Source organism: Dryobates pubescens, chromosome 20 (genome assembly GCF_014839835.1).
Source record: "Dryobates pubescens isolate bDryPub1 chromosome 20, bDryPub1.pri, whole genome shotgun sequence".
NCBI lineage: Eukaryota > Metazoa > Chordata > Aves > Piciformes > Picidae > Dryobates > Dryobates pubescens.
This window is the reverse complement of record NC_071631.1, coordinates 20,027,320-20,051,043: the sequence shown is the minus strand read 5'-3', so window position 1 is coordinate 20,051,043 and position 23,724 is coordinate 20,027,320. Positions and strand designations below refer to the sequence as shown.

Below are 23,724 nucleotides of genomic sequence, written 5' to 3'. Positions count from 1 at the left end.
AGCGAGCAGGGCGGCCGGGAGCGGCGGGAGGCAAACCTCTCTGTTCCCTCCAGGGGTCATTTCTCCGGGATCTCGGTACCGTGCCCCAGGACCGGCACGTCGGCCGGGATCACTAGGGGTAGAGCCGAGCCGGAGCGGATCCGAGGGAAGCAGCCGTCGAGGGGCGGCCTGCCCGCACCGGGGGTCCCTTGGGGTGGGAATGAGGAGGACCTCCAGGCTGGGGTACGTCCCGATGCAGGACAAGGGCCTCTCTTTAACCTCTTGCTTGTTTTAAGGGGAGCGTCGACAAGCTGCAGACCTAAGGGGAGCGGCGAGAGACACCGCACAGCCCCTATGCCCGGGCTGTCCCCGGGGGTGCCCAGGAGAAACCACCCCTCACCGAGATCGGCCCCTAAACCAACCTGCCGGGGGTCTCCAGGCCCCTCAGTTCCCGTGTCGTGTCCAAGGGCTCGAGATTTCGCCCCGTTCAACTTCCCAGGCATCGAGTTTTCTTTCCTGGGGGTGAAGCCTCCGGCTCGAGGATTCCCACCGGAGAGGGCCGGTGCCCGGGTGGGCTCCGGGGTCCTGCACTGGACGGTGGCTCTGTCACGGTCACCCCTTCACAATCCAGCTGGATAGGGGGTGTGTGGGGTGTGTCAGGGCTGGTAGAGAAGGGGAGGCCAGCAGCGAGCAGCTGGGAGAGGACACGCTCCTGTCCCTCCCGTAGGTAGGCAAGGGGGCTTCTCAGGACCTCTCCCCCCCCGCCCTGATTTCCCTATCCTGTGCCCATGGAGCGTCCCCAGCTGCTGGGGCGCAGGCACAGAGGGGGCATAGAGCTATGGGGAGGGGAAGGGCCCTTCCACAGCTCCTCGGGAGCCCCGCGCCCATCTCCGCCGTGTCGGGGCGGGCTCCGTCTCTCTCCCATCCCTCTCCCCCCACCACCCCCGCCCTCCCCGCGGCCGTGTGCGTGTCTCTGGCTGAGCCGCCAGTGGATGTCGTTGTTCTGTTCCTGCAGCGCGATGTCACTCCTTTAGCATGACCTCAACCGCGGCGGGGGCTGGGACCGCCAGTCATTCTCCTCCGTACGAGAAGCCGGGGCGGGAGGCAGGCGGGACCCAGCCCCGCCGCCCCGCCGCACTTTTGTGGTGCGGCAGCCGCCGCCGCCTCCCCTTTTCTCCGCGGGGTTGGCCGCGGGGCGGGCGATGCTCCGCGCTCCCTGAGCCGCTGCTCCCCGCGTCCCGTCGGCCAAGTCTCCCCCGCCGAGCTGCTCCGCGCTAAAGCGGCGGCTCTTCCCCCTCCGCCGCCGCCGCCCCCTCCTCCCCTCCTCCTCCTCCTCCTCCTCCTCCTCGCCCTCCATCGCGGAGGTTGCGCAGGATGGCGCGGAGGGGCGCGGAGGCGGCGCTGGCCCTGCTTCTGGCGGTCGCCTGGCTGGCGCAGCCCCTGCGCGGGGGCTACCACGGCGGGGGCATGTTCGCCGTGCAGACGGCTCAGCCCGACCCTTGCTACGACGAGCACGGGCTGCCCCGCCGCTGCATCCCCGACTTCGTCAACTCGGCCTTCGGGAAGGAGGTGAAGGTGTCGAGCACCTGCGGGAAGCCGCCGTCGCGGTACTGCGTGGTGACGGAGAAGGGTGAGGAGCAGGTTCGCTCCTGCCACCTCTGCAACGCCTCCGACCCCAAGCGCGCCCACCCGCCCTCCTTCCTGACCGACCTCAACAACCCCCACAACCTGACCTGCTGGCAGTCCGACAGCTACGTCCAGTACCCCCAGAATGTCACCCTCACCCTCTCCCTGGGCAAAAAATTCGAAGTGACCTACGTCAGCCTGCAGTTCTGCTCGCCTCGCCCGGAGTCCATGGCCATCCACAAGTCTATGGACTACGGAAAGACCTGGGTGCCCTTCCAGTTCTACTCCACGCAGTGCCGCAAGATGTACAACAAGCCGAGCCGGGCCGCCATCACCAAGCAGAACGAGCAGGAGGCGGTCTGCACCGACTCGCACACCGACGTGCGGCCCCTCTCCGGCGGCCTCATCGCCTTCAGCACCCTGGACGGCCGCCCCACCGCCCACGACTTCGACAACTCGCCCGTGCTGCAGGACTGGGTGACGGCCACCGACATCAGGGTGACCTTCAGCCGCCTCCACACCTTCGGCGACGAGAGCGAGGACGACTCGGAGCTGGCCCGCGACTCCTACTTCTACGCCGTCTCCGACCTGCAGGTCGGCGGGCGCTGCAAGTGCAACGGTCACGCGTCGCGATGCGTCCGCGATCGCGACGACAGCTTGGTGTGCGACTGCAAGCACAACACGGCCGGCCCCGAGTGCGACCGCTGCAAACCCTTCCACTACGATCGGCCCTGGCAGAGAGCGACGGCCCGGGAGGCCAACGAGTGCGTGGGTGAGTCCCAAGTCCCGGGCACGGACGCGAGGCGGGGAAGGACGGGGAGAGGGAGGCGAGGCGTGCTGGAGGGAGAGGAAGCAGGGGACCCGGCGGCAGGCGGGGAGGGTAAGGTATGGGGACATCCGGGGAGGGAAAAGACATGGGGACATACAGCACCCGGCGGCAGATCTTCGGGAACAGAGAGGGAAAGGCATGGAGACATCCAGGACCCGGCAAGGGACGGGGAGGGAAAGGCATGGGGACGTCCAGGACCGAGCAGCAAATTTTCAGAGACAGCGAGAAAAAGGCATGGGGATATCAAGAACTTGACAAGGGAACGAGGAGCGGAAACTATGGGGACATCCAGGGCTCGGCAAGGGACATTCAGGGATCAGGACTGAAAGGCACGGGGATATCCAGGACACGGCAAGGGATGGGGAGAGAAAGGCATGGGGACATTTAGGATGCGACAAGGGACGTTCAGAGTAGGGGAGTGAAAAGTGCAAAGGCATCCAGGACGCGAAAAGGGACCTTCAGGGACGGGGAAGAGAGGCAGGGGAACATCCGGGACCCGGCAAGAGAAGGGGAGTAAAAGGCATAGAGATATTTAGGGATTTTTCATGAACGGGCAGCAAAAGGCATGGGGACATCCAGGGAGACGGGAATCAGCACGGTGGCATCCAGGAGCACAGGGAGCGGGACGGGGACACGCAAGGAGATGGAGGGAAGGGTAGGGCGAGGACACTGAGGTACCCGAGGGCGTGGGGCAAAAAAGGAGACACGGAGGGACACAGAAGCGCAGAGCAGGGGATGTGAAGGCGCTGGGAAAGCGCAGGGGATGGGACACCGAAGGACCCGGCAGTGCGCTGATGACAACACCGAGAGACCCCGAGGTTCAGGGCGGGGGACACGGGGATCTGGGGACCACCGGGACAACGAAGCACAGGCACTTAGGGCAAACGATACCGAGAGCGCCGGAGGCGTGGGGCGGGAGACATGAAACACCCGGGAGTGCAGGATGAGGGCAGAGGGGGACTCGGTAGTACGGGACAGGAGACCCCAAGGAGCTCAGGAAAGAGCAGAAAGGACACTCAGGAGACCGGGAAAGCAAGATTCGTGTCCGAACAAGCGCTGAGGAGTCCCGGCTGGCTGGGAAGGGTCTCACGCAGCCGGCAGCTTCCGGCCGGGGCCCCGCAGAGTACGGAGCGGGGTCCGGTCCGGGGAGCTCCCCGATAGCTCTGCTTCCTTCTCCGAGACAGGGGCTCAGAGCTCTGCCGCAAAGCCTCCGGGTTGCCCGAGAGGCTCCGTGCGCGGATGGAACCGGCTTCGGTCCTCCCCGGAGGGCGAAGGCGGCCGGGCACTGGGAGAGGAAAGCCTGTGGCTCCTGTCGCTGCATCCTCAGGGGTTGCGGGCGGCCCCGGGGAGAGGTGGAGGGGCGGCGAGGACTTGAATGAGCTCCAGGGCCACCGGGGAGCAGCCGGTTCGTTCCGTTTCGAGCTAGAATTACGGCTGTAAAAGACCCTCAGCCTCCGGGAGACCCTCAGCTCCGAAGGAAGCCGGCGATTCCCTCGCCTCTGCCCGGGGCGGTCGAGGGTGAAGGATCTGGGGTCTCTTTTAGTCCCCCATATCTCACCAAGGGCTCCGAAGACCTCCCATCCCCTGCTCCCCGTAGGCATCCCCGTACGCTGCCGCTCGCCGTGGTTTGTATGGCCGGTGCCAGCCCCTGGGATCGTGTGCTGGTAGCTGGGGGAGATCCAGCCTCGGCAACCGGGATGCGCCAAGGACTGGGATCGGCTTCTCCGGCCCCGCCGACTCCGTCTCCGGTACCCGCCGCCGCTTTGTTTACACGGAAAACACGGCCCCGTTTCCAAAATATTTTACAGCTCCGACGATAGGAATAAAACCTCCTCGCCGAGCAGCTAGGATTGGGCGCTTTTTTGTTGTTGCTGGTTTTGGGTTTGTTTTGGTTTATTTTGGTTTTGGTTTTCTTCTCCTCTTTTCTCCCCAAATCACAATCAGATGTTCCCCTCGCAGACAGAGCAACTTCTCTGCCGCCGCCTCCACCAACCAGCCCGGGTTATCTGGGAGGGAGGACCCTGCTCCTGCTGCCCGCTGACACCAGGGAAAGCGGTGGTGCCTGGCTTGGGGTGGGGATGCTCTGTCCCGGCTCCGTCTGGAGCCTCCGCTCGGCTCCCGCTGGGGCGGAGCGGGCGCGGCCCCGTGGCGGCGGGAAGCGGCTGGGAGATGCCGGTTCCCGGAGGGGAAGTCGGTGGGTGCCGCTCGGACGTGCTGACAGCCCCGGCCCGGGTTTTATCTCCCCGACTGCTTTTCGCCCGTTCCGGCGGGGTTCCGGGGACGAGACTCCGGGGCTTGATTCTTTCCCAGGCGCTGCCTCTTACTCAGCAGCAGGTTCAGGGGAGCAGGGGGGTACTCAGGCTCAAACTCCCCAGGCCTCAGACTCATATCAGAGGCACGGACGAGTTCCCTGCGTGTGGAAAGAGCTATCGATAAAACGTGGTGGCGCCTCGGGGTGCTCTCGGCCCCCAGGTCTGCTCCGCAGAATCCTGACCTGCGCCTTGAAAACCTTTCCGCTCAGTTATTTTGCTGGCCCCGCACACTTCACCAGCCTTTTCCCTTCCAATTTGTTTCCAATAAAAAGGAAACGACTTTCCCAGTTTCCAGTAAAAATGTGTGACTTTTGTGCCAGGCTTTGCATTTCAGACCACGCACAGTCCTCAGCTGCCTTTTTCTGCAAACGAAAATCACTCAATTTCTTCCTTTTTGTTTTTTTCCCCCGCCAGCTTTGCCGGGAAGTGAATAATTTTGCAAGGCTGAAGCTCCGGTAAAACAAATTCTCCCCAACCCCTTCCTGCTACACGTTCCCTGCGGCTGTACCTATCAGCCCGCAAAACCACTCACCCCCAAACAACTGGGTCGCTTCTGCCAAGCCCACACTGGCTGGAATAATCCCCCCAGATAAAGATCACAATAACCCTATTCAACTCCCACCCACTCGCTCATGACCACCGGCCCACCCTGGTTTCTCTCCTCCATCCAGGGAGAAAGTCAAGCTCTGTGGTCAGCGCAGGGCTGCGGGACACATCGTGAGCTGGGGAACGAGCCGCGAGTTGGCGGCGGTGGTGATGCTGGCTGCATGTTGGAGGGATCTTCGATAGCTTGAGAGGGGAAGCCAGCCCTTCCTGAGCAGCAGTGGTGAGGAAGGAGATGAATCAGCCCCAAATCAGCTGAGTTGAATTCTCATAGATCCACGAAAAATCGTTCCAGAGGATTCTGATTCTCCCCCCACCCCCCGCCCCCCGCCCTGGAGATCTCACTGGTGTGAGAACTGACTACAAAATTGTCACCGAATTTGCTCTTTTATTTTATTGCTTTCTTTTTCTTTCTGGAAAGTCGGTGGTTTGTGGTGTGGGTTTTTTTCTTTTTTTCTCCCCTTTTTAAATTGTTTGTTTGTTTGTTTTTAATTGGGGGGGGAAGGATAGAAAGCATTTGGTTCGCTTCAAAATTTGGGTGTTTGCTTTGGTAAAGCCCATTCCCCCCTGCCAAAACTTGAAGCTTTGTTCCTATTCACGGTTATTTGGGGCTGGGGAGAAAAAAAAAAGGGCGGGGGGGGGGAAGGAAAAAAAAGAAAGGGGGAAAAAAAACCAAACCAAGCCCACAACCAACCCTGGAGGTTCTGACAAAAAGTCAAAATTTCCCACGGGAACATTTCTTGCCAGCCAGATCTAATTTTCCTTTATCGCTTCTCGCCGCCTGCGAGAGCCCGGGCGCCGCGCACGGAGAGGAGCGGGGCCTGGCTCAAGGAGATGTTCTCCAGGGTCCTGCTCCTCGCAGAAGGAGCTTGGCCAGCAGAATTGTTTCACAGATTCGGGTTCCCATCAGCTTTACCTGGCAAATAACTCATCCACGTAGAGCTTGGCCTTACAGTCCGGATTTGGCTGGGCGCCTGGGAGCTAACGTGCTCCGGGGAGGACACAGCTTGGAGACGAGCTTGGAGGTCTGTTCTCCATCCTCCCTCTCTCCAGTGCCGTTGGGCTGGCTCCATTTGCTCAGCGTTGGTCCAGCCCAAAACTCATGTCTCCGGCCCTGTTTGTCCTGCTGAAGCTTCCAGCTCCCCTGGGAGGGGAGATTGCAGCTGGGAAAGGCTTGAACTAAAGTGTTGTGAGAACTCAGTCGCTGAGGAGCTTGTGTAGGCTCGTGAAAATGCAGGCAGGGGCTTCAACCAGATCTAGGGAGGCCAAGAAAACACAACCAACACCATTCCATGATTTCTCAGGAGCCATGGTGTCATTCTGAGTGCTGGAATTGCACAGGGACAAGCATTGCTTTGGGATACTCCGTGACTGTTTAGTCTGCAGAAGAGGAGGCTGAGGGGAGACCTCATTGCTCTCTACGACTCCCTGAGAGGAGGTTGGAGTGAAGTGAGGGTTGGTCTCTTCTCCCTAGTGTCAGGTGACAGAAGAAGAGGAAATGGCCTGAAATTGTGGCTGGGGAGGGTGAGGTTGGAGATGAGGAAAAATTTCTTTGCTGCAAGAGTGGGCAAGGATTGGAAGAGGCTTCCCAGGGAGGTGGTGGAGTCCTCATCCCTGGAGGTGTTCAAGACAAGTGGCACTTCAGGACACAGCTTAATGGCCATGGTGATGTTATGTTGGTGTTGGACTTGCTGAACTTAAGAGGCCTTCCCCAGCCTAAACAACTCTATCATTCAATGGTTTCTCATGAACCCAGAGTGCTGGAATTGCACAGGGGCAGGCACTGCTGTGGGATACTCCCAGAAAATACCTTTGCACTCGCCTTGGCCAGCAAAGGCAAAGCCAGGCTGCAGCAACCTGCTAGCAGGCATGTTGAGAATGACCTCCAGACTGCTTTCCCAGTGCTGGCCTGGTGCTCCCCAGCCCGGGCTCCCCAGCCCGGGGATGCGCCCAGCACCTGCACGTGTGTCTGATGTCAATGGTGTCTGCAGGTGCTGGGCGCCTCCCCGGTCTTGGCCCTGGGTGATGCCTAGAGAGCCTTTAACAATAACAAGTGCAACTGCAGCGAGGGAAAGGAAACATCTTGTGTTTTCAGATAGGGGATTTGGCACAAGCCATGCACACAGCCTGGTGTCAGACAGGCTCTGCTCTGCTCTGCTCCGCTGTGTGCGCTGTGGGAGGGTTCCCAGGCTGGGATGTGTCTCGTGTCAGAGCAGTTTACCAGAGAGTCTTGTCCTCCAGCTAAAAAGGAAACTTCATCCCAGGCACAGAAGAGACCAGGAACTACCAGGGAGCGGCCTGCCAAATATTCCCAATGAAAACTTCTTTCCAGACCAACCTCCTGGGGCTTTAGCATCTCTGGGGAGGTATCTGAGCCTGTGGGCTCCCCTCCATCCTCATCACAACCAAGGAAACCCACAAGCAGGATCACAGAAGGCCAGGTTGGAAAGGACCCCATGGATCATCTGCTCCAACCTGTCTAGGTGATAGTAGAGTTGAAAGGAGCTGGCCCAGCAGCCTGTCAGGCTGAGCCTTACAAACTCCTCAATAGAGATGAATCCACCACTTCCCCTGGGAGATGATTCCAATCTCCAAAAGTTCTCATGGGGAAACATTTTCTGCTGAATCCCAATTGGAATCTCCCTCAGACTGACTTGTCCCCATCACCCCATGTCCTTCCATAGCAGTGAGCTCTTCTCTCTCTGGTCCTGTAAAGGCATCTAAGGTCTGTAAGACTTCACCTCAGGGAGTTGCTGGAGTCCTTTACTAAGCATTTGTGATCACTTTCCCTCAGCCTGCACTAATCATCTCCACTTTAAAAGCCTTTGTGTACTCATCCCATCCGTAACCATTTTCCACAGGGTTGCCACTGCAGGGTGCTGGGTAGCCCTGTGGGTTCCTTCCCATTCCTCTTGGTCTCCACGTGGGACAAGGAGTCAAGCTCGTGGTGACTGACTGCTTCAGGCCCACCAGAGCATGCCTGCAGATGTTGCTCAGCTGGGCAAGCAGCCCCTGGTGCTTGTCTGTAAGGCTGAGGAGCCCCAGGAGCACACAGGTGAGTGAGGAGTCAGGGCAAGTCCTGAGGCCACCAGTGGGTGACAATGGTTCATGGTGGCTGAGACACATCAGACCAGGAAGGACTGGGCTTGTGGAAGATGTCCTTTCTGTCTCCTCCTCCTCTCCTGTGGTGATTCAAGGCTCTGCAAATGGTCCATCTCAGAGTGGGACTGAGGGAGAGAGAGCTCTGTCTGCAGCAGATTGGGAAGTGGAGTGTGGGTAAGACCAGCAGAGCAGGCAGGAGTAGGTCCACTGCACCCTCTTTCTCTTGGTTCCTGGCATCATGGCAGGATGGCAGCCAGGCAGAGGGCATAAACTGCTTTGTAAACCCCTCTGTGAGGAGAAGGGTCTGAGTATCCCTGGCATTTTCCTTGCTAATCTCTTCCAGAGGGATGGGGAAGGTTGCAAGCATCCCTTCTCACTTTGTGACATTTCTCATCCAACCAAAGGGGCTCTGAACAGCATATCCAAGGGGTCCATGTCAGATGGGCATGCCCGTGCAGGACCCCCTGGGTGCCCATGCAGGACCCCCTGGGTGCAGTCCTCTCCACCTGCCTGAGACAGATGCCATTGCCTGGGGCTGAGCAGCACAGCACAACTCTGTCCCTAGCCTGAGCCATCTGGACAAGGCTGACTGGTGGATTTTGGAGCTGCTGTGTGCTGCTACCTTCTGAGGACACTGGGAATAGTCACCAGTTCTGACAGACAGCCTCCTCTTGTCACCCTGTGCCTCAGTTTCCCCCCACGCAAAGTGCTTTGGCTCTGGGATGAGAAAAGTGTGGAGCAGTATCAGGACTTGGGGAAACACCACAGCTGGGGCAGCTTCACCAGCAGCATGGCACCAGCCAGCAAATGGAACAGACCCCGAGGGCTGGACCTCCTGTGGCACCATGAGCCATCCATGGAGCTGTGAGTACTTTGCACCCCAGCCCTGGCTCACCTCTTGGGGCACCATGAGCCATCCGTGGAGCTGTGGGTCCTTTGCACCCCAGCCCTGGCTCATCTCCAGTGGCACCATGAGCCATCTGTGGAGCTGTGAGTCCTTTGCACCCCAGCCCTGGCTCATCTCCAGTGGCACCATGAGCCATCCATGGAGCTGTGAGTACTTTGCACCCCAGCCCTGGCTCACCTCTTGGGGCACCATGAGCCATCCATGGAGCTGTGGGTCCTTTGCACCCCAGCCCTGGCTCACCACCCACAGAGCTGTGGGTCCTCCTGGGCTGCTCAGCAGGTTGCTCAGCGTGGGGCATTGCTGTATTGCTGAGCAGATGGGTGCTGTAGCCATAGAAATATGGGCCCATAAGCTGCTGAGCCTCCCATTGTAGGCTCCCAAGCAGGGCCTTGCATGGGCAGAGCTTTCTCACAGGCTTTTATTCTCAGGAAGCTTAAAGTTAAACTGATTTCCAACAGAAAGGTTTTTACACCCACAAACAAACAAACAAAAAAAGCGCAGTTAAGGCTAAAACAAAACCAGGCTTGGCACTCTGGGTTGGACACTTGCCTTCCCTTGAGCTTGTCCACAGCTAATCTCTGCCCTCCTCTTTCTGGGCCAAAGCATGTCATCCTTATTCAGCCCAGGCTGGCCTCGCCTGGGCCAGCTCCCCCGTGACCGCCCCGGGGGGATGTGCTGCCTGGCCGAGGATGGAGCAAGGAGCACCAGAGGCATCCCCAATCTGCTGCCTGCATGCAGGGACCCTGCCTGGGAAAACACTTCCAGGGTTTTGGTTCTCCTTCCTGGCTGTGCAGTGGGGGCAGCTGGGACACAGGAGCCTGGCTTTATAGAATCAGAGAGTCATAGAATTGCTTTGGATGGAAAAGTTCTGAGATCATTGACTCCAACCACTGACCTAATGCCACCGTGGCCAGTAAACCATGCCCCCAGATGCCATGGCCACACATTTCTTGACCACCTCCAGATGCCTCAGTGCATCTCCCCTTCATCTTTGGGGATGGTCTTCCTGACCAACCAGGGCTGCTGTTTTCTTTGCCTCTGGGTCTCTCCTGCCTCCCTTTTGCCTCCCTCCTGCTTTTTGGTACAGAGCTTTTGGAGGCTCTTGCGCTTATTACAGGCTACTGCATGCTGGGCTTGGGCTGTGCAAGCAGAGCTTTCCTGGAGACCTTCTGCAGGATTTGGGGTTGCTGTGGTGAGTTCCTTACCCAGCTAGTTTTGCTCTGGGGGACGTGCAGGGTGAAGGAGATTTTGGAAGCAACCGATTATCCTTGTAGCACTGCAGGTGCTGCACATGATTTTGCCCTGTTTGGCTGTTTAATGGCAGAAATGAACCCAAACTGGCCCCAGGACTCACCAAACCCGAGATTCAACCTTTCCCATAGAGCACTGACCGAGCTGCCAGCAGTGCAGGGCACACCAATCCTCACCCTATTGGCACAGGCTGCCCAGGGAGGCGGTGGAGTCCCCATCCCTGGAGGTGGTCAAGAAACCTGTGGCCGTGGCACTCGGGGATGTGGGTTAGTGGCCATGGTGGGCTTGGGTTGGCAGCAGGACTCAATGACCTTAGAAGGCTTTTCTAACCCCAACAATTCTATGATTCTAAGGCTGAGCCCTCAGCATAGGGGAGGACTTGACACCCCCCAGACTTGACCCCATCCAGACTATTTGTTTGTGTTATGTTCATGGCTGCACTACAGATCCTCCTGATTTTCCAGGCAGCAGCAGGGCAAACAGAGGTTTTGCTGCCAGGATTCACAGCCCCTGTGGATGGCTTAGACCTAGGGAAAGGGTTGGGCAGTGACAGAGGCCAGCAGTCACATCTGCTTGGTCCCCAGGGCATCTCTGGCTGCCGTTTGGCCTTTGCCACTGCAATCAGCGGGGGATATTTCCTTTGCATGACCTGAGCTCCCCTCCCAGTGCATCCCTGCCAGATCCCTGCTGCTTCCAGCCTGGTGGAGCCGGGGAGCCTGGCACGGCACAGGGGCTCAGCCTGGCTCTGCTGCCCGGTGGCATGGGAAGAGGGCTCTGTGCCGAGCGGGAATCAAAGCACAGCTCGGGAAGAAGCTGGGCCAGATCCTCACCTGGTGCAAACCCAGCTCTGCCCAGTAGCACTGTATTTACCCCTTCTAACCACGCTCCAAAAGAAAAAGGTCCGCTGATGGCTGGGCTGGGGCTGCCCGGCTGAGGTGATGGGCAGGCTTTTAAAACGACGTCTGTATAATAGCTTTCGTTTATAGGGGGATTAGGACGCCCTTGGGACTGATAAGGAGACAGGGAGGCTTTTCCTGCTCTGAGCCCCTGCAGCCGCGGAGGCTGGTGGAGGCTGGGCTGCTCGCACTCTCTCCCCTGTTTGCAGCAGAGATCGGCAGCGCAAGGGGGCTCGGGCACACTCCGGCTGCGGCTTTGCATGAGGCTCCGGGGAAGGCAGGGGGTGAAGTGATTAGGAGGAAAAAAGTTGTCCTTTTTTTTTTTGGTAGATGCTAAAGAAATAGGTTCTGACAGTGTGGTGGGGCTGGAGGAGGCACACAGCTGAGCTGGGAGCTTGATTTATGGATTGATTTTGAGCAGCGCTGGTTTCAGGGGAGGCGGGAGTCTAAAAACTGCTGGAGTGGTATGGGCAGAGACATTGCTCCATGCTGGGGCTCAGCCAGGGTGGTGCTGGGCACTCCAAGGTCTCACTGCTGGGGCTGCTGCGTGGACAGCACAACCCAGGCACAAAGTTGCTGCATCTCCTGTGCCAAGAGATCTCTGCATCGCTGGGCAGCGCAGCACTCGGAGGAAGAGCCCAGCTCCATGTCCCACACACAGCTGTGGGAGCAGGGAGGGTGCCAGGGAGTCTTCCTTTCTTTCAAGCTTTTTTCCAAGTGTCTTGTGACTGATGGGAGGGCTGAAAATTGTACCTGCATCTCCTTCCTTAGCATCAGTTTGTTATGGTTGGGAAAGAGCTTTAAGATCATCCACTCCAACTGGTAACCCAGCACCGACAAGTGCTTGATAGAGGATTGGAGGCTGGAGGAGGACAAACCCTCCAACTCAGACTCTTCTTGAAGTTCAAAGTGTTTCTAAATGATTTCATTAAGGGTTATGGGCTGGCAGAACCTTTGCCTTTGCTCACTTGTTGTTGTCATCCAGGTTATGGTGTCACTAGGAGAGGGATCCCCCTCTTGCACCAAGCCCAGTGCAGGGGCCAGGGTGTCCTGGATTGCTGCATGGGGGATTGTAGCCTCCAGCCCTGCTCCTGTGATGTGCCCCTGGGGATGGAGGAGCCCAGAGGACCTTTGACATCTTCTGCCAAAAATGAGCAGCAAGAAAGAGATTGTGAGGGCAGGGGAGTGGGAATGTTGGTGCAGGTCAAGGTGAGCCACCTCTGGGATGTCTCTGGGAGAAACCTTTTCCTGCTTGAGGACCAAAGGTGCAGCATCTCCCCTGCTTGGGGAGAGGAAGGCAGAGAGCCTGGAGCCTGTATCCAGCAGCCCCAAATTCACCTGGACAAGGGTAAAAGCAGCATGAGAGGCAGGAGCAGTGACACAGGCTGTGAGCAGCTGGGCTCTGCAGGTTTGTTTGGCAGCAAATTGATTCTTTTTGACCTGCTGTGGGGAGCCGCTGGGATGAGAATTGCCTTCTGATGGGGATAAAAGGAGGAGATGAGGATTCAACGATGGTGCACAAGGGAGCAGGAAGAGCACTCCCCCGTTGTTCAGGGTGCTAGGAAGAGCAGAGAATTCTTTCCCCATCCGTCCTAGGTGGGAATTAGAGAAGAAAAAAAAGCAGGAGGAGAGCTGCTGGCTCAGCAGTCCCCGCTCTGCGCGCTCCCTCTCCGGGCTCTGTGCCATATCCGTGCTGGGTCTGTGAGCTCCCAGCTTGCAGGAGGAGAAGCCCAGCTGTTCCCTCCCTGATCACCATCTTTACACATCCCTGTGTACTCTAACTCCACGGATTTGGATGGGAAGATGGATGAGGAATCCGTGTCATCTTCCCCGTGGTATTTCAGAGTCATCCATCACCCGGCTCCCCAGCAGGCTGCACTCGGTGGTGCTGCGAGGAGCATCGTGATCCATGCTTCATTTTGACTGAGTGGGACAGTTTCAACGGCAGCTCTGTGGGGCAAATTAACGTCCCTTAATGTCAGCTGTCTGGGTATTTAGGGTCCACTCTCAGACAATCAGACCATAATGGATGGAGGGAGCAAGGAGAGCAGATGTGATGGCGAAAAGGGAGTTTTTACACCCACCGGGGGTTGCTCAGTGCCAGGCAGCTCGCTGCAGCACCTTGGTTTGCTCTCACAGCCCCAGAAGTACTTCCCTTCAGGGTCTAGCACTGGTCAGAAGATGCTCTGGGAAGAGCCAAGTCACAGGTGTGGTGAGGTAGGAAGGAGTGAGGGAGACAAGAGTGAGTAGGAAAAACCTGAATCACCCTGTTCCCATCCTCCTCTTCTTCACGATAGACCTTCCCAGGGCAGCCACAGCTCTTCCAGCACCACTGGCCACAGCTGTATGAATTAATGCAGAACGAGAAGGATCCTGTCCCAGAAGCAAATCCAGTCCTGAGGGACATTCAAGAGGTGCCAGGAGACTGTAAATGAGACGGGAAAGAAGGAAGGTCAAGCTATGGATAGGATATTCACAGATTGCACTGGGTTGGAAGGGACCCTCCAAGGTCATCTTGTCCACCCCCCCTGCAGTCAGCAGGGACACCTCCAACAGGATCAGGCTGCCCAGAACCACATCCAGTCTGATCTTGAATGTCTCCAGGGACAGGGCTTCCACCACATCCCTGGGCTGCACATTCCAGCATTTCACCACCTTCACTGTACAGAGCTTCCTCCTGATGTCCAACCTAAGTCTGCCCTGCTCCAGTTTCAAGCCGTTGCCCCTTGTCCCATGCCCACAGGAACCTTCTAAGCAGTCCCTCCCCAGCCTTCCTGCAGGTCCCCTTCAGATACTGAAATGCAGCTCTAAGGTCTCCCTGGAGCCTTCTCTTCTCCAGCCCTGGCTCTCCCAGCCTGTCTTCATAAAAAAACAGGTGCTCCAGCCCTCTCGGAAGCTCTGCTTTTAAAACTCAGCCTCCGTGGTGCAGGAGAGGAGCAGCCTGGCTTGTGGAGCACGTTCAGGACGGCCAAAGTTAGCTGCTCCCTGCTGCTGCTGCTGGCAAGCAGCTGCCGTCCTGCAGCCTCATCTGCTAAGTGCTGCAGCAGCATGCAGGCAGCCCCCGGTGCATGTCTCCTTCCCGGGGGCCTCGCAGGGCTATCCCGAGCCGGGCTGTTTACTGGGCTTGTCCGCCCTCCCTTTTTTCCACCCCCCCCCCCTCCTTGCAACAGGGAGTCAGTTCTGGTTAATGTTGGGAGATTGTAACGTGATTAACCCAAAGTCTCATGAAATTAAATCACTTTTGCTTCAAAGCAGCCCGGGAAAGGGGGAGCGTCCCTTTGGCAGCAGGGCCGGCCCGGCGGATATTGAAAGCAGACTGGTAGCAGGGTCTTGCAAGGGTGCACAATTGAGCTCTGACAGTCTGGAAGGCAAATACAAACAGCAGCTTGTGTTTGCACACAAAGGCTCTGCGCACCAAGATCCCCTCCCTCCCTCCCCCCCCCCCCCCCCCCAGCCTCTGTGCTTTACACCCTGGGCTTAAAAAAAAAAAATAAAGAAGAAGGGGGAAAAAAAAAGGAGGGGAAAAAAAGAGAAGAAAAAAAATAAAAGGAAGGAAAAAAAAAGATAGGGGGAAAAAAAATGCAGGGAGGGAGGGCAAAGAGGGAGGGAGGGAGGGGAAACTCCGCTGCATATTTAGAAAGGAATTGAACTGTGCAAACAGGGCCATTGGGAAGCCGGCGGTGTTAAGGCTTTGGATCAGCTACCCGCCGGGGCTGGAACACAACTGCTGGGCTTGAAAGGGCGACTTTCACGCTGAAGCAAAAGTGGACAAAAGAAGATAAATGCAACGGGCTCCCGGCGGGGTTTGGTTTGTTTGTTTTTGTAACTCGGCTAATATTCCTGCATTGTTCCAGCCCAGCGGCCCCGGTGCCTCTCCTTCACAGGCTGCTCGTAAATCGGGGCCGAGCAGGCAGCGCCGGGCAAGGGAGGGGATGAGCTGCTCCGGCTCTCCGCCCTCAGCCGCTCTGCTCCCCGGAAGGTTGCCCTCTGTGGTTGTTGTAGGGAAGGGTTGAAAGGAGAGAGCAGCAGACGTGGATTGGAGGTGAGGAACAAGTTCTGCCCCGTGGGGCTGCTGGAACGCTGCAACAGGTTGCCCAGCAAGGTGGTTGAGGCCCCATCCCTGGGGATATTCAAGCTGGACAAAGCTCTGAGCAACCTGATCCAGCGGAGGATGTCCCTGCTGACTGCAGGGGGGGTTGGACTGGATGACCTTTGGAGGTCCTTTCCAACCCAACCCATTCTATGAGTCTATGCTCTGTTGTCTGTGGGGTCACAGAGCGCTGCATGCTGGGGAGGTGTGAGCTGGAGTCATGAAGCTCAGCCCTGTTCATTCCCAGGCGAATCCCACCTCTACTCTGCCCAGGTGAGATTTCATCTGGAGGGCTGGGTCCAGTTCTGGGCTCCCCCAGTTCAAGAAGGATGGAGAACTGCTGGAGAGGGTACAGCAAAGGGCTACAAAGGTGATTTGGGGGCTAGAATGTCTCTTATGAAGAAAGGGGCTTGGGCTGTTTTAGCCTGGGGAGGAGAAGACTGAGAGGGGATCTTACCAATGCTTATAAATACTTCAAGGGTGAGAGTCAGAAGGGTGGGGCCAGTCTGTTTTCAGTGGTCCCCAGTGACAGTACAAGGGGTAACAGCCTCAAGCTTGAACATAAAGAAGTTCCATCTAAACATCAGAAGGAGCTCCTTTACTTTGAGGGTGGCAGAGCACTGGAGCAGGCTGCCCAGAGAAGTGGTGGTGGAGTCTCCTCCTCTGGAGTCATTCAGAGCCCACATGGACACCCTCCTGTGCAACCTGCTCGAGGTGAGCCTGCTCTGGCAGGGAAGTTGGACTCAATGATCTCCACAGGTCCCCTCCAGCCCCCACCAGTCTGTGATTCTGTGAACCTGGATTTATCCCAGGGTATTTTAGGGCATAGCACATCACTTAGCCTAGCAGGGGGAGGATCAAGGAGGGCTGTGGACCGACACAGTTTTGGCATCCATCATTTTCTGCAGCTGACCCTGGTAGTACTCACTGAGCTTGGAACAAGAGCTTGGAACAAATCTTCTGGGATTTGTCCAAGTGGGGACCTCCCAGACAAGCTGTGGGGAGCAGCAGTGATGTTCCAGCCCTCTCCATCCCACAGTGCAGCAGCAGAGTGAGGAGCAGTGCTTGTCCTCATCTGTATGCCCAGCCATGTGTCTCTGTTGAGCTCTCTGAGCCTACCTGCAGCCATGGTGCTTTCATGAGGTGGATATTCCATGGAGATGTGATGCTGAGGGCCATGGTTTAGCAGTGCCCTGGCAGTGCTGGGGTAATGGCTGGACTCAGTGACCTGAAAGGTCTCTTCCAGCCTAAGCAATTCCATGATCCATGATCCCATGCTGCCTGCAGGATCAGGGCACTGCAGGTTCCCAAAATCAGCCTCGTTGGACACAGCCAAGTTAATACAGGCAGCTGATTTGCACAGACCCACAGGGCTTGAAAAGGACCTCAGAAGCTCATCCAGTGCAAGCTCCCTGCCCCAGCAGGATCACCTAGAGTAGGTCACAATGATCCCCAAGCAGCAGCCTCGTCAAAATTCACTTGCCCCCAGGGTTTCAGGCAGGTCTAATACCTCATTCTCTCGTTAGCACTGAGTAAACAAAAGCTTAATAATCAGCTGCATAATTATTTTGATCAAATCAAACGTCAGGAGCAGCCATGCCCTTCAAGCATTAAACCAACATTTAATAAGCTCCTTAGCATTTGCTTTTCACCAGCCTCAGGAAACCACCAAACAGTCACCACACAAAAAATAATAAATCCATCACTGAATTATGGAATCATAGAATCAATCAAGCAGGTTGGAAAAGAGCTCAGGGATCATCGAGTCCAACCTATTAGCTATCACCCAACACCTCCTGACAACTAAACCACGGCTCCAAGTGCCACATCCAAGCCTTTCCTGAACACCTCCAGGGGTGGGGACTCCACCACCTCCCTGGGCAAAGCATCCCAAGAGCCAATTATTCTTTCTGGGAAGAACTTTCTCCTCACCTCCAGCCTAAAACCCAGAACCCTGCCAAAGAGATTTCTCCACAATGCCAGCTCCCCCAAACAAGGCCTTTGTTTGTCTCTGCTCCACAAAGTTTCACCCCATCCATTAAAAACAAAAGATGGGGAGGGGGAGGGGGAAGGAAAGGGGGGAATAAACAATAAAGGGGGAAAAGGCGGGGGGGGGGAATAAAAAATAAAGGGAAAAAAGGAAGAAACCCAAACAAATCCCAACAAAGCCCCCAGACATACTTGGGGCAACCCCAGAACCCCCTCCTGCTTTGGGTGACCGATGAATCCCCCCACCCAAGGAATGAAAAGGCAACAATTTGTCAGCAGCCTCCATCCACTTGAGAGGAAAGAAAAAACCCACCCTGGAATGATCCAAATTATTCATCCAGTCTCCCTTGGATAAGTGAATCCATTGAAAAAGGGGGGGGGGGGGGGAATGGAGAGGGGGGTCATGCATTATTCATTCCCCCACAGAGAATGAAATGCATATAATCATAACAATAATAATAATAATAATAACAACAACGAGCTAATAATAGCAACCAGAGCTCAGCCAGCCCTGCTGAGACAACCAGGCAGCCATGAAGGCTCTCCCAGATTTGCTTTCCCCCCACCCCCCCCACTTCATTCTGGAGCTTCCCTGTTAAATGAAGGAATGTAAAGTGGGTCGGCACTTGGAATGAATAAGAAGGACATGGAAGTGTTAGAGCAGGTCCAGAGGAGGCAACGGAGATGAGAGGAGAGGGCTGCAGCACCTCCCCTGTAGGGATGGGCTGGGAGAGTTGGGGTTGCTCTGCCTGGAGCAGAGAAGGCTCCAGGGAGACCTGAGAGCAGCCTTCCAGTTGCTGAGAGCTGGGGAAGGAGTTTTGACAAGGGCTTGTAGTGACAGGACAAGGGCTTGTAGTGACAGAACAAGGGCCAACGGCTTTGAGCTGGGAGAGGGGAGATGATGGGAGAGGGATAGGGAAACTCCCCTACAGGGATGGGCTGAGAGAGTTGGGGTTGCTCAGCCTGGAGCAGAGAAGGCTCTAGGGAGGACCTGAGAGCAGCCTTCCAGTTCCTGAGGGCTGAGGAGGGACTTTTGACAAGGGCTTGCATTGATAGAACAAGGGCCAACGGCTTTGAGCTGGGAGAGGGGAGATGATGGGAGAGGGATAGGGAAACTCCCCTACAGGGATGGGCTGAGAGAGTTGGGGTTGCTCAGCCTGGAGCAGAGAAGGCTCCAGGGAGACCTGAGAGCAGCCTTCTAGTTGCTGAGAGCTGGGGAAGGAGTTTTGACAAGGGCTTGTAGTGATAGAACAAGGGCCAACGGCTTTGAGCTGGGAGAGGGGAGATTGAGAGTGGAGATTAGGAAGAAATTCTTGAGAATGAGGGTGGTGAGAGACTGGCACAGGCTGCCCAGGGAGGCTGTGGATGCCCCCTGCCTGGAGGTATTCAAGGCAAAGTTGGATGAAGCCTTGAGCAACCTGGGGCAGTGGGAGGTGTCTCTGACCACGGCAGGAGGGGGCTGGAACTGGATGATCTTTTAAGATCCTTTCCAACCCAAACCGTTCTATGGCTCTGTGACTAAACCTATTTATCACCCTGCCTGGACCATGGGCGGTGTGGTTTGTGCTCTGGCCCTTGGCAGCGAGGAGGTCCATGAACTCACCCTCAGCACTGCTAGCTGCTGAGTGTGATGGATTTCTCAGGGCCCTGGGCTGCTTTAAGGAGGCTGTGGAAGTGGCTGTCCCACTGTCCCTGGAAAATTTATCGGCGTCCCTGCGCTGAAAGCGAAGTGGAAAGCGCTGGCCTGACGCATATCCCCTGGGACTCGGCTCTTCCTGGAGTGAATGGGACCTTGATTGCAGACTCACCCGGGAGCCATTGAGGCAGCCAGGGAGCTAAGGGGAGGCCACACCACTTGTCACCCAGCCCGCCCCTTTCCTGCTGCCCCTGGCACGCACGGCCCTGCCTGGGAAAACTCCGCTGCAGCTACTCCCTGCGCCTGGCTCCGCTGCCTCTCGGCTCCCCTTCGGCCTGCTGCTGCTGGCATCCCTGGCAGTTCAGGCTGGGTGCCTCCTCTTACTGCCACGGAAGTCACACCTCTGGTGTCCCCAGTGTCCAGCTCAGGAAGGTGAACCCAGGAAGCAGCGTATCTCATACCCATAAACCCTGCGCCCTATACATTCATCTGCAGTCATTCTCTCGCTCTTCCTTCCCTCTCTGCTCCGGTGGGGGATGCTCCCTGTCGGGTCACGGTGGGGGAGTAGCTCAAGGCTTCTTGGGTCTAGGCCTAATGCCAGGAGGAGAAAGGGGGGGGGGCAGTCTCAGACCTGGCCAGCCTGAGTTGGGGGGTAAGAACAAGCCTTGAGGGTTTTGGGTATACCCTCAGGTGGGGAGAAGGGAAGAGCTGGGAGGCCTTAGGGTATACATATCTTTGCCACTCTGCTGGGCAGCTCCCGTAAAACACCAAACTGCGTTTCCACGTAAGCTTCCCGTCCCTTTCCCATCCATCCGTGTCAGTGTCCTTCTTTTGTCCCTCTCGGGGCAACGGGGGCTCTGTCTGTCTCTAAATCAGGACAGCGGTGCAGTGGGAGCGCCTCTCGCTGGGGGGCCCCCGCCCCGGCCTCTGCAGGGCCGTCTGTGCCCGAGGGGCGCGGCGGCCGGGGGCTGCCGGCGAGGCAGAGGCATTGCTATGCCTGCGCCGTGTCGGAAGGCGCCCGGCTACAAGGCTGGCATGCAAATGAGGTCCCCTCCGCGGCCAAGGGGCTCTGCCGTGGCACTCGGCCATCTCCCAACCCTTTCCCACAAGTTGCCCCACGTCTGCAAGGGGTGGGGATGGGGGAGGGGGGGGGGGGTGTGTGGGTGTGGGGGGGGTTGGAAGGGCTCTAGGGTCCTTTGGCTGCCGTTGGGCTTCTTCGGAGCTTTCTCCACCTGCTGCTTTCAGCAAGGGAAGGAGAGGTTCCCTGCAGGAAAAATGTGGCAGTTTTAAAGGCTGGGGATCACAGGATCATCGAATGGTTGGGGCTGGAAAAGGTCTTTAAGACTGCTGAGTCCAAGCATTAACCCAACGCTCCCAAGTCCACTGCTAAACGCGGGCCCTCAGCACCACATCTACACAGCTTTGAAACCCTCCAGGCATGGGGACTCCACCACTGCCCTGGGCAGCCTCTTCCAGGCCTTGACAACCCTTTGGGGGAAGAAATGGTTCCTCATGTCCATCCTAAACCTCCCCTGGTGCAAGCTGAGGCCATTTGCTCTTGACTAATAAGTTGCTTGTTGCTTGCAAGGACAAACCGACCTCCACCTGGCTCCAACCTCCTTTCAGGGAGTTGTAGAGAACAATGAGGTTTCTCCTCAGCCTCTTTTTCTCCAGTCTATACAATCCCAGTTCTCTCAGCTGCTCCTCACCAGCCCTGTTCTCCACACCCTTTACCAGCCCTATTCTCCAGACCCTTTACTTGGGCTCATCTTCAGCCACTGTCAACCAATCCCTCCAGGTCCTTTTCCACCAGGCAGTTTCCAGGTACTCTGCCCCAAGCCTGGAGCAGTCATGGGGTTGTTATGACCCAAGTGCAGGACCCATCACTTGGCCTTCTTGAACCTCATCTCCTCTCAGCCCGTCGATCCAGGCTGGACCAGGAAGGAGAAAAGCTCTCACTCCTTATGGGTCCCCTGGCTTTGGGTGCTGCAGTGGGTGCTCAGCACCCACATGGTTTGAGTTGAATGGGTCAGTGCTGCAGCCAAGTGGGGCAGGTTCAGCAGAATGAAGCCAGCTCCTGGTGGGTATTTTGGAGACCAGTGTGGTGAGGAACCCAGCCACAGAGCCTGATTTTTCTTTGCTTGCTGAAGTAGCCTTCAATTAAGCAGGAGTTTGATTTGCTTGTGGGGATAATCTGCACTAAAGACTCAGCCCTGCTCAGGTCATGGGGGGAAGGTGTGAGAGGATAGGGGGGATGGGGGGGAAGCACAGGAGGGTCCAGGACTGGCAGGGCATGGTGGGATGCTTGTCCCTGAGCCTGATGCTAGCAAGTGTTGGGGTTTCTTGGTGTGGTGGTGCCTCTCCCTGTGGCCACGGCAGGAGAGCCAAGCTCGCAGATCCGCTGGTGCCGGGTGGCTGCAAGGCCAAGAGGAGAAGAAAGAGTTCCTGCTGGCATTTGTGTTGGAAGTGGGCTGTGTGTTAAGAGCAGCATGGTTTTCATTACCCACTCCATTTTGCTACAATAAATCACAAACTTCTGGCCTAGATTTTGCCCTCAGTTGTGAGTGGCAGCAACCAAAGGCAAAATCCAGCTCCGGCTCCAGCCTCGCAGCCCATATGTTCACCTCTTGGAATTAATTTCTTCTGCTAATTCCTGTGTAATTATACAGCATTGAAGGCTGATTATGTGCTTCCTCTCATGGGCAATTAATATTGCTGAGCTGGTGCCAAGGGTGCACTTGGCACGGCAGAAACCCGTGAAGAGAGACGAGCTCAGCCCCCAGCGCCTGCCCGCTGCAAGGTGGCAATCTGGACCCTGTTACCTTCAGCAAGGGGACTCAGTGGTCCCCAGCGACAGGATAAGAGGTAAGGGACATGACCTGGAACATAATGAAGTTCCATCTAAACATCAGAAGGAGCTCCTTTACTCTGAGGGTGGCAGAGCACTGGAGCAGGCTGCCCAGAGAAGTGGTGGTAGAGTCTCCTCCAGACATTCCAAGCCTACCTGGACACCCTCCTGTGCAACCTGCTCGAGGTGAGCCTGCTCTGGCAGGGAAGTTGGACTCAATGATCTCCACAGGTCCCCTCCAGCCCCCACCAGTCTGTGATTCTGTGAACCTGGATTTATCCCAGGGTATTTTAGGGCATAGCACATCACTTAGCCTAGTAGGGGGAGGATCAAGGAGGGCTGTGGACCGACACAGTTTTGGCATCCATCATTTTCTGCAGCTGACCCTAGTAGTACTCACTGAGCTTGGAACGAGAGCTTGGAACAAATCTTCTGGGATTTGTCCAAGTGGGGACCTCCCAGACAAACTGTGGGTAGCAGCAGTGATGTTCCAGCCCTCTCCATCCCACAGTGCAGCAGCAAAGTGAGGAGCAGTGCTTGTCCTCATCTGTATGCCCAGCCATGTCTCTGTTGAGCTCTCTGAGCCTACCTGCAGCCATGGTGCTTTCATGAGGTGGATATTCCATGGAGATGTGATGCTGAGGGCCATGGTTTAGCGGTGCCCTGGCAGTGCTGGGGTAATGGTTGGACTCAGTGACCTGAAAGGTCTCTTCCAGCCTAAGCAATTCCATGATCCATGATCCCATGCTGCCTGCAGGATCAGGGCACTGCAGGTTCCCAAAATCAGCCTCGTTGGACACAGCCAAGTTAATACAGGCAGCTGATTTGCACAGACCCACAGGGCTTGAAAAGGACCTCAGAAGCTCATCCAGTGCAAGCTCCCTGCCCCAGCAGGATCACCTGGAGTAGGTCACAATGATCCCCAAGCAGCAGCCTCGTCAAAATCCACTTGCCCCCAGGGTTTCAGGCAGGTCTAATACTTCATTCTCACTGCATCTGGCAGGGTGGTTGGACTCAACGATCTTCAGAGGTCACTTCCAAGCCCTACCCTTCTGTGATCCAGCGATGACTGTGGATTATCTCCCCCATCAGAGTCCTCAGAGGAGATGGGGCCACCCCTCGAGCGATTCAGCAGAGGGCAAGCACTCTCTGTTCAGCCCTGGAACGCGGAGTGCTTGTGCCTGTTCCAGCTGCTGCAGCAGCGTTCGGGAGGTCGCTTCTGCCGAGCAGCCTGGGAGAACCTGCCACTGCAGCAGCTGCTACCCGAGGGTGTCGGCCCCGTGGGTGAGCAGAGCAGCTCCTCATCCCCTCAGAGCCATCCTCTAATTTATATCTCAGAAGACAGTTTTATTTGGGTGGATTACTCGCCTCGTTTTCCACCGCCAGGGAGCTGCCAGCTCTCCGCAGACTCCCCTGGGGGCTCTCGGCCGCAGCCCTCGAGACAGGGGGGAGTGGAGGAGTCGTAAAAGGAACTTCCCGCATCAGGTTATGGTGCCTATAAAATTAGCCCCCTTAGAAGCCGGCTGCCCATTTAAACAAACCATTTAAGTGGATGACAAAGGCAACCCCTCACTCCCCACCCCTCACAGCTTCTGTAAAATAACTGACTCTAAGTGGATGGGAAAAAAAAAAGGGAAGGAGAGCAGCGAGGGGGTT

General features: G+C 56.8%; 1 protein-coding gene across 1 annotated transcript in view; it reads left to right on the top strand.

Annotated features, from left to right (window-relative positions):
• The first annotated feature begins 1,025 nt into the window (after positions 1-1,025).
• The window catches only part of NTN1 (netrin 1), a 154,694-nt gene continuing 131,995 nt past the window's right edge, over positions 1,026-23,724 (top strand). The window contains exon 1 of the mRNA XM_054170621.1: positions 1,026-2,377. Within this exon, the coding sequence (XP_054026596.1) occupies positions 1,354-2,377 (1,024 nt within the window). The 5' untranslated portion in view covers positions 1,026-1,353. The remainder of the gene's footprint in view (positions 2,378-23,724) is intronic.